This window comes from Olea europaea, chromosome 7 (assembly GCF_002742605.1).
Source record: "Olea europaea var. sylvestris chromosome 7, O_europaea_v1, whole genome shotgun sequence".
In the NCBI taxonomy this organism is placed as follows: domain Eukaryota; kingdom Viridiplantae; phylum Streptophyta; class Magnoliopsida; order Lamiales; family Oleaceae; genus Olea; species Olea europaea.
This window is the reverse complement of record NC_036243.1, coordinates 26446543-26457683: the sequence shown is the minus strand read 5'-3', so window position 1 is coordinate 26457683 and position 11141 is coordinate 26446543. Positions and strand designations below refer to the sequence as shown.

At 31.7% G+C, this 11141-nt stretch overlaps 1 protein-coding gene and 1 pseudogene across 1 annotated transcript; both read left to right on the top strand.

Moving 5' to 3' along the window:
* The first annotated feature begins 799 nt into the window (after positions 1-799).
* LOC111397601 lies at positions 800-4408 on the top strand (annotated as a pseudogene).
* Positions 4409-9001: 4593 nt separating this feature from the next.
* LOC111397600 (60S ribosomal protein L38) lies at positions 9002-10948 on the top strand. The gene is made up of 3 exons (XM_023024601.1): positions 9002-9097; positions 9780-9963; positions 10672-10948. The coding sequence occupies exons 1-3, from the start codon at positions 9095-9097 to the stop codon at positions 10692-10694; spliced, it is 210 nt and encodes a 69-aa protein (XP_022880369.1). The 5' UTR covers positions 9002-9094; the 3' UTR covers positions 10695-10948.
* Positions 10949-11141: the final 193 nt, after the last annotated feature.

Genomic DNA, 11141 nt, shown 5'->3' with positions numbered 1-11141 from the left:
CCGTCCTCCCCGTTTTTTTTTTTTTTTTTTCTCCTCCAAGAGTCCAAACCACTTTTAATTAAACGAGCAGAAGTCCATTACAACTTAAAGTTGAGGCATATTGTGGTGGTATTTGTTTTCAAGTCCTCAATTTTCATCCAATGGTCAATTTAATCCCTGTACTTTAGATTTTGCTATTTTTTCGCCAATTATTGTTTCTTTCATTCAATTCATTTTCATTATAGAGTTTACTTATAAAATATAAAATACAACAATTTAGGATATAATTTGTCAAAAGAACTATTAAATATTGTTATTTTAGGGCCCCTAATAAATGTATAAAATACACTTATCAATGGGCTTTGATACCTTATTAAAATTTGGTGAATCATCTTAAAATGTCAACATTATTAAGAGAAATATCAACAAATCTTTATAAATTGATTTATATTTTTATCTTGGGAAATAAGTATCTTTCACATCCTAAGATATAAAGATCAAACCTCATGTTATGCCTTTGTTTTGTAGATATTAATATCATATTTTTAGCAAACTTTAATAAAAATTGACGGAATGTGTACTTAAATAGTAATGGATTCTATAAAATGTGGAGGTGAAATTAATAGCTGTCTTTTACTTAGATTTTTTAGCAATATCAATCCGGGCTTATATCATGGGATAGGCATTTTACATATTAATAGTACTGTTTGGTCTCGTGTGTCATGCTTGAATTATTTTACTTGTTTTACAATGATAGTTCACGTCCAAATTCTTCTATAAATACCTTGGATTGCTTCTTCTCAATCGCACTCTTCTTTCTAAGAAACACACACACACACACACTCACATCAGACATGAAGACAGAAATAGTTGGCGGAAGTGAGAAAAATGTATGGAGTTCAATGTTGTTCATTACAGCATTTCTGATATTGGGATGGAGAATTATGGATCGGATTTGGCTTAAACCTAAGAAGAAGGAGAGGATGCTTAAGCAGCAAGGCTTCAAAGGGAACCCATATACCCTGACCAGGCTTCTGTTTGGAGACGTAAAAGAGAACTCAGTCGAATATGCTGAAGCATTGCGAAAGACTATCAATGTTCACGACGAAGCTGTTCCCCGTGTCATGCCCTTCGTTCATAAAACCATTGAAAAATACGGTATCTTCAAGGAAACTTGTACTTTTTTAGAAATTAATTCTAATGAACTTCCAAATACTTGTGAGTGGAAACTAAGTGCCCGTTTGGTTTGTATTTTAGTGTTTTGCACTGAGAACTGAATTACCAGACCAAACATATTTTCTGTATTTTGCAAAACTAAAACAGCAAACCACAAGCACCTATCTTAGGTGCCTGCATTTAAGTAATAATTGATCCATGCATACACTAATTGTATTTGCATTATCATAATTTCTTTCTAAAAAGGTTCTTTCTTTTTTTTTTTTATGTTTTTTGTAGGTAAAATGTCGTTCATGTGGGTTGGACCGAGACCTCGGGTGCTCATTATGGATCCTGAGTTGATGAAAACAGTGATGAGTAAATACAATATTTTCAAAAAGAATTTTAAGGTAACCAATAATATAGTACAAACACTTATTAGTGGAATCCTTAATCAAGAGGGAGAAGAATGGAGCAAAAACAGAAAGACTCAAAATCCAATTTTCCAACTGGAAAAAATTAAGGTAAAATTTTTGTACCAATTAATATCTTTTTCCCCCTCTTCTGTATAATTAATCTTAACACATTATTGACATTTTTTTTTCAATATTTTGTTTTTAATTATGTAGCAAATGATACCTGCATTTCAATTAAGCTGCGATGAAATTGTGAATAAGTGGAAGATCATGGTGTCGAGCTCCAAGGATGGCTCCTGTGTGGTGGACGTGATGTCTCATATAGAAATCTTGACCACTAAAGTAGTGTCCCGAACTTTATTTGCCACTGACTATGCTCAGGATAAAAGGATCTATGAAATTCTTAAAGAATTGACTGCTATTGCGAGACAGACAACCCGAATAGTTGATTTACCGGGAGCAAAGTACGTTATTGCACTTACATTGTCGTTGTATATTTACAATGATGTTTGTACTCTCACCACGATTGTCCATTATTTTCAAAACGATGAAAATGGAGGTTTAACTTAAGAAATGTCGGTTTATATTATTTACTGATGCTCTTCATTTAAATTCGACGTCTTGTACTCGTCTTAATATTCATCATTGTAGGTCTTTTGTGTCTTCATTTTAGTATATTGACAATTTTCTCAATTTGGTGTAGGTATCTTCCCACTATGACAAATCGAAGGTCAAAACAGATAAAAAATGAATTAAGAAAATCATTTTCGATTCTGATAAATGAAAGGGCAAAGGCAATTAAGGCAGGAAAAACCATGGAGGATAACTAATTTCATGTGTTGTTGGAATCTGAACTCGCAGAAGCTCATGGAATCAAGAATATGGATGATTTGATTGGAAATGTTCAGTTATTTTACTTCGCAGGACATGAGACCACCACAGCTATGCTCGTTTGGACCATGATTTTACTTAGTATCCATCAAAATTGGCAAGAACGTGCAAGACAAGAGGTTTTTCAAGTCTTCGGTGACCGCAAACCTGATTATGAAGGGTTAAGTCAACTGAAAATTGTAAGTAGTCTCAATTTTATATACTTCACAAATATATATGTTTCCATAGTTATCTCAAAAAAAAAAAGTTGAAAATCATCAGAAAAAGCATGAACGTACTTGTATTAATTTTGATATAGGTTTAGTGACCGAACACATATATTTAACCCTATAATGAACTCATACAAATAATAGTTGAATAATTTTGAAAGAAACATGTTTTGGTAATGAATTTATACGCGTGTGTTATAGATCGAAATGTTGGGCAATTTCACTTATTGCAAGAATAATTCACCCCCAGAGCAACTCTGGCCAAAATCCACTATAATAAAAATATAGATTGCTATATTTAAGTTTTTGTCCAAAACTTGAATTCTCAACAAATTGGAAATAACACAATAATTAATCTCTAAGACAACAATTTATCCCACCATAAATCACCAATTTAATTAACCTTGTGAGAACTCACTTTAAATACTACACCTCTAGAGTATTCAAAATACGCCTTAGAGAAAATCCCAATTTATATTGCGTTGAGAATCCACACCCAAATTGAAAAAAAATAAAAAATAAATAAAATTTCCTTTTCTCCTTCTTTTATTTCTTCTCTAACAGCTTCAACCTTTTTTCCTTCAATTATAGCCGTCGTTTTTGACTTTCCTAATGGTTTGACTAAAAGAAAATAAGGAAGATTGGGCTTTTTCTCTTGGGCTGGACAAGCCCATATAACACGAAAATGATGCAAATCTTACCTTTCGGATTAGAAAAAATAGTTATGCTGGATTGATTCGCCTTGGTTTTGTTTTCGAGGAATACTATTTACTACCACTACTACTGTGCAACAATCTATATGACGTTCAAGTATCGTTAATTTATAGATCATCTTAAAAGTAGAGAAATAAATCACATTTAAAACGTTCTATCACTTACATGACACCTAAATTAATGCTCTAGCACCAGTATCATTATTCTTAATTTGGTTTTTTCATGTGTATAAGAAATTCTTTTATTGTCACACATCTTTTTCAATGTTAATCGTTAAGAAATGAATAGGGTGTCTTCATCATTCTCTTTCCTTATTATTTGAGATTCTTTATCATCCTAACAGACAACAATGATTTTCAATGAGGTATTACGGCTGTATCCACCAATTGTTGAACTGTCTAGATTGGTTGAAGAAGAAACAAAGTTAGGACAATACACTATCCCCGCCGATACACTATTGATGTTGCCAATAATCATACTTCACCGAGACACAGAATTGTGGGGCGAAGATGCAAATGAGTTTAAACCAGAAAGGTTCGCTGAAGGAGTGTTGAAAGCAACAAATGGACGCCTTGCATTTTTCCCATTCGGTTCAGGTCCCCGAGTGTGCATTGGACAGAACTACTCTCTATTGGAAGCCAAACTTGTCTTGGCAAATATTCTGAGCAACTTCTGCTTTGAGCTTGCACCAACTTATACACATGCCCCCTATGTTATTTTTACTGTGCAACCACAGTACGGTGCTCCACTCATTCTGCGCAAGATTTAGCGCAATTTCAAAAAAACGATAAATCTCTATGCAGTCGACCCTAATCAAATCGTTAGAGATTGAAGCGTCACATTGTGGAATATCATTACATAACCACTTGCTTGTTTTCCTTTTATCTGTCTTTTTGCAAAATAAAAACTTCGAATAATAATCTTGTTTCAATGTACTTTGAATCAGTTGCTAGGATAAGTGCCCTGAAAAAATGGGACATTTTCGGTTGGTTAATAAAGGTGATGTTTTCATGTTGATTTTAATTCCCATGTCGTGCTATTGTTTAATAAGACCATTTGTTTTGATTATAGCTTACACAATGGCTAACGAGTCATCGAATATTCTGTTGTCATTAAAAATTTTTGTGATGGTAATGCAAATTGTTATAGAGTTTCTAGTAATGGTACTAATAACCTTAAATAAATATTATCGATAATATTTATATCAATCATTAAGGCCCCGTTTGGTAGGGATTTTTTGCTCCAAAAAATTGATTTTTTGACCGTTATTTTACTATTCAAGCCGTAATTTTTGACTTCTTCTTTCACATGTGAACCCCACTTTTCTTCTAACGGTCAAAAAGTCAATTCTCAAAATCTCTACCAAACGGGCCCTAAATATAATATTAACTAATGGACCATTAATAGCTTTCACACGATAACTATTGTTCAATCTACTGGTAATAATATCACTTTTTTGGGAAAGCGAACCCTACTACTATAGCATAGAACTCCCACAAACAACGTTCAACAACCACAACTATTCAAAAACCATTTACCAGCAATGGAGAAGTTTGAACATATATGCATAATCCTTTGGATGGAGAGAAACAATTGTACATATGTAGGAACACAGTGACCAGCTGGACCAATTGTTATTTGGCCCCTGTTTGGCAATGTTAGAAATTAGATTTTTAGTAAATTTTGATAAAAGTTGATAAAATGTGTGGTTAAATGATAAAAGTTGTTGATTCTATGAAATGTGTAATTAAAATGTTGAGTTAATTATTTATCAAATTTTTAAACCACGCCAAACAGGGCTTGGGCTTGTTCGATCTTGTTCTTGTCTCAGCAGGCGAATGATAGTACCACTGATGGATGGGCTTATGAAGATCACATGCGGTTGGTGCAATCAAAGCTGGAAATAGGTTCCCTCACGACAATAGGAGTTTCTTTTACAGCACATGCTTAGGGCCCGTTTGATATAACTTTTGCTTTTATTTTTGCTTCTTGTAGAAGAATTTTTAGAGAAAGATATCGTAATTTTTGCTTGAAAACTAATATTTAAAAGTACTTGCCATTCTGGAAGTGCTCTTTTAATTACCAAAAGCACTTTAACAAAATTAGCCAAACAGGTCAAAAACAACTTTTGGGTTTTAAAAAAATTCCTCTTAACTTTTCAACAGTCATGTCAAATGGGCTCTTACAGCGTTCATATAAGGTGCGACATAAAAATATATTTTACTTAATATTTATGTTATTGCTTTATACATTAGGTTTGCTGAGGTTTGATGTACCCCAACTAGCCCAGCGTCTTAAATCAAGCAACATGTTTGCATTGAATGGTGCATTAATTTTTAATAGTGTAGCGCTTCTTCATGAATTAGGGTGTGACCCTAGAGAAACGAATAAAATGACCCACTCGCTTGTGTCCTTAACTACTACTTTCCCAGGCAATAAGTGTTCGGTTGATTGTTTGTTTCCGTTCATTTCGCTTGTTGTTTGCAGAATTTTGATTTAATGGAAGTTCATATTTGGTTGGGGCAAAAAAACTAATAATAATAAAAATTTATTAAGCATAAAAATAAGTAAAAGCTGCTTTTTTAAGTAATTCTTATTTTTTATATTTATGGGAATAACCTTTTTTTTTTTTTTAAAAAAAAAAACTTTTTGAATTGTTCTTTAAAATGAAATATGCATTATGACCTGAGGAGAATTTTTTGAATCATTCAAACATTATAGTTGGTGTGGTGGAAGCTTGTCACTCTTTGGGGTTGTGCATTATGACCTGAGGAGAATTTTCTTCTTGTTGATAGAAGGAGGAGAGAAATTACTTCTCAAAACAATTGATTTTTGTTTATCCATATTCTTGTAGTCAGTACTTTTCAATGCTATATGTTTTTTGTGATTATATTTGTTTTAGCTTTTGATCTCACTTTTGGTATATTTTGTTGTCGTTGAAAAAAAAAATCTCCAAACAGTGCAGAAAGATGACAAATCATCTCTTCGCACTGTGTGGAGAGATTTGTTCTCTCCGCACAGTTCAAAAAGATTAATTGATCTCTCCGAATTATACGCAGAGATTTTTTTTTTTATTTAAACGATATCATTACTTGATAAGTGCATTTGTCTTCTTTCTTTGGTCCATTTTTAATATACAATTATATTTAATTTATTTATATAGAATGCTTTAAAAATAATCATTAATAATAAATATTAAGCTAATAAAAAATACACTAAAAAAGTATACAAATCAAATTTCTCAAAATATTAGTAACAAAAAAGTAAACAAAATCCATTTATCTATTTTTAATTTCGTCTGATTTACTAATTTAATAATTTAAATGTATAAAAAAATTACAAGTGCTGTGTGGAGTTTCCGCAAAAAAAAGTGCGGACTTCGCACATTTTATGCGGAGTCTTCGCACAATTTGTATAGAGACTCCACACTGTACAGAGTTTGTACTTGTGCGGGGACTCTGCACAAATTTGTGTAGAAACTCCGTACTGTGCAGGGTTCGCACTTGTGAGGAGACTCTGTACAAATCGCACAATTTGTGCGGAGTCTCCACACAAGTGTGGACTTCCTCATTTTTTTTTTTTGGCTGAATTATGCAACTAATATTTGTTTACTATGTTATTTTATTAGCTAAAGATATGCATTAAATCTAATAAAAAAATATTACAAGAATAAGTTTAACTTCAATATAATACAAAAAAAAAAAAAAAAAAAAAAACTCAGCCCCATGTGTGGAGATTCCGCACAAAAAAAATGTGCTGAGTCTCTCCATGTGCGGAGTCTCCGCATAAAATGTATGGATTCTCCCCATGTACGGAGACTGTGCACAAAATGTGCGTAGTCTCCGCAAACACCGCACATTTGTTGTGGAGTTGGACCGCACACAATTTTTTTTTATTGCTAGAAATCATGCAACCGAATATTATATAATAATTGAAATTTGCCTTCTACAATTTTTTAGTTTGTTATTATATTAGCTTAAAAATATGTATTAAAGTGAAAGATTATTATTATGATATGATATAAAATTACAACATTCAATTTTTTTTTTTATACAGCAATTCAAACATTAAATATCTCCCCACTCCGCACAGTGCAGAGCAACTCCGCACAGTGCAACGCATGTGTCCACACAAACTGTGCGGAGAGACTCCACACAATGCGGGGTCTCCGCGCAGATTTTGCGGAATCGTACAATCTGTGCGATCATGCGACGACTTTATTTTTAAATTTAATCGTGCAACCTAATATTTGTTTAGTTTGTTATTTTATTAGTTAAAAATATGAATTAAATCTAATAAAAAAATATAATTACAAGAATAAGTTTAACTTCAATATAATACAAAAAAAACTCTCAAAGAAATAATCATTGTTAACAACAGAAGAATCTAAAAAATGAGGAAGATAAAAAAAAAAAAAAAGCAAAACCTGTGAAAAGAAGAAAAAGAAAGAATGATACCAAAGATTTTGGTATTATTGTTCGAATGGAAAATGTATTATTGATACACAAAAGACTTTTGAAGCCACCAAGTTAAAAGTATGAATTTATCGTGTGGTTTTAAAATTTTTTAAAATAATCATAAAAAATATTTTTATTACACAAATAAAATTACAATATATATATATATATATATTTTACAAATAGCATAAAAAAATCATTTTTATCTTCAATAAAAAAATTACATTTAAAAATTAGCAATTTCATAACTACCATTCTTTTTTTTTATTATTTCTGAAAATATAATTAAAACAATATTGAATTACCAAAATCAATATCTGCCAAATATGATATCTAAAGACAATATGTGCAAATATAGTATGCTGTAAATACGGTATGTTGCATATACAGTAAGTTGTAAATACGATATATTGCATATACGGTAAGCTGTAACTACAGTATGCGTAAATACGATTGTCTATCATATTTGTAGCTTACAATATATGTTGCTTAACGTATTTGCAACTTAATGTATATGCTGCATACTGTATTTGCAGCTTATCGTATATACCAATTTTTACATTTACAAATATCTAGAATACAGAACATCGTATATTCACTTACCAAATCGAACGTCAGAAAAAAATTCCAGAATTTTATTTTTTCAACATAAGCATAAAATAAATATTAAAATATATGAAGTACAAAATATAAACGCATATGAATATGCAATTCAATTTATAACTTTGTGCTCAATCTTTAATTTTCCAATATTGAATTACATAGAATTTAGAAATATAATTTTCAATTTCAACTCAATTGTATCAATACTATCAAATAATACAGGCAAAATAGTTTGTATAACTTCGTATATTTCTTATTCAAACATGAAATATACAAGCATATTTTTTCTAGATAACACAATAATATTGTAATTGTAAAAATAATTTGCCATTATTTTCTTATCTCATGGAAATATTTCTAGATATTGTTTTAAAAAATTTTCAAAAAACTAAAATTCATATACTAAAAAAAATACAATCAATACAAAATTCGTGCAATACACGTGACGGTGACTAGTAATATTAAAAAAATTGAAAAGTAAATTTGCTGTTTACTCAATTTCGCGAAGATGCAAACTTCATGGGCTTAAGTGGAATACTCCATAAACATGAAGGGTATGTGGAAAAATGTCCGAAGGGTTATAAGCTCTCACTGCCCCCAAAAATTAGGGTTTGTAAGCTGCGTAGCTTTCGTCATCAAATCAAACCGCTCCTCAAGTTTCACTCCCAAAATGGTACTGCACCTTTCAATGTTTTGATATGTATTTCTCATGTATATGCGGATCTGTGTTTTACTTATATGTATAAAAAAGAACTACAATTCTTTTTGGCTATTTTTTTTTTTATGGCTTCTTTATAAAATCAGGATTTCTTTCTGGGTTTTGGATTATGAAATGTAGGCTAAGTTTTTAATTCGCTTACATAGATGTTTCTGAAGAAATTTTGAGGCTATAATATCATCTGTGTGCTTGTAAATATAACAATTGAAAAAAATGTGCTCATATATATAGTGAGTTGTAGAAGCATTGTCCTAAAGAAATGTTTGGGTGGAAGATATGTCTGTGACAAGTTTATTTATGCCGAACAAATGTCCTAGGAGTTGGCATATGAATGTGAATTGTTAATTCATCTACGTTTTATGTAAGTGCATGGGCTGAGGTTGTTATTCATAATTAAGAGATTTAAAGGGTATTAAATTGGGTCCTTATCAATTTGAAAGCATCAACTATTTCTGGAATTATGCAGTAGAATCATGTGTTTTATAGGATTTTGTATTCTCAGTTTTCAGTTATCCCTTTCATAGTTCTGGCTGCAGTTTCTTATCTGTTGCAGGAAATTGAGGATAAAATGTCGTGAAAAAATTGGCCTATAAACTGTTGATACTCATTTTTTTGTGTTCTTTCTTGTGGTCCTCAGCCTAAGCAGATTCATGAGATCAAGGACTTCCTTCTTACAGCCAGAAGGAAGGATGCACGTTCTGTGAAGATCAAGAGGAGCAAAGATGTGGTGAAGTTCAAAGTTCGTTGCTCAAAGTACCTCTACACCCTCTGTGTCTTTGATCCTGAGAAGGCTGACAAATTGAAGCAATCCCTTCCTCCAGGTTCATACTTCTTAACTAAAGCTGTTTAACTTTGATGCTAAGTAAAAATGATATTATAGTGCTTGAAATGGTATACGAAACCTGTACATTGTGTACTCAAGCATCCCTTTTGTGAATCAAAAAACTGGCTCTCGATGGCTAACATGTGTGGGAGGCTGGCTCTTTGGTTCCTACATCAGCTGTCCATCTTTAGTTAGAAATTATTGGTAGAGGGATTGGTTTAAATTTTGGTTCTCTAATAACTTAATTGACTGGTCAAGGCAAACGGTAATCATTTGATGTTGGGTTTATTGATTTTTTATTTATTGAAAAAGGGTGGGTGTGAGTAGATTATCATTTCTTTATAGATGCGACTTTTGGACATTTTGTATCATTAAAATAAAAAATGCTAGAAATCGGTTGAGACACCAAGTTTGAATATCAGATGATAACGATGTTATATTACAAGTTATTGATGTCACTAGTTTATCTTGGAAGTACCTCGAGTCCAAAAGAATTAGCTTAATACGTGAATTGTAAATTTGATGATTTTGGTTAACTTGAATTGTAACTTGAATTAGCTTAAGACGTGAATTAGTTTTAACTTGAATTGTAAATTCACTTTGTAGTTGGCTAAAATTTGATGATTTTGGTTTTTGACTGTTATTATTCCTTCAGATTTATAGGCTGTGTGTGGGCGCTTCAATGTTAAATCCATTGCATTTACAGGTTTGAGTGTGCAAGACCTGTGAGCCGGAATTTGCCATCTGCAGAAACAATGTTGGAGAAATATTTATTTGGCGATTTTTTGAAATTAGTTGAAACTTGAAAGATTTTGCTATGAATCGGAACTTGAAAAACTTTGTTATGTATGGATTCTAGTTAAATTTTTCTCATTGACTTTTGGATATTTTGTATCATCAAAATAAAAAATGCTAGAAATCGGTTGAGACACCAAGTTTGAATATCAGATGATAAACGACCCATTGATGGTTTGGTGAACCCACCCACTTGTATTTCTGTCTTCTTCACCTACATATTTCTAAGGAAAATTATACTTGTACATAATGGTGTCCATAATGTGATGTGGCAATCATCCGATTGTTGATGTGAAGGTGTGAGATTTAAATTAAAGGTTGGATTCAGTACCACGTGTAATTATGGACACCATTATATAGACAATTATGTACATGTAGTAC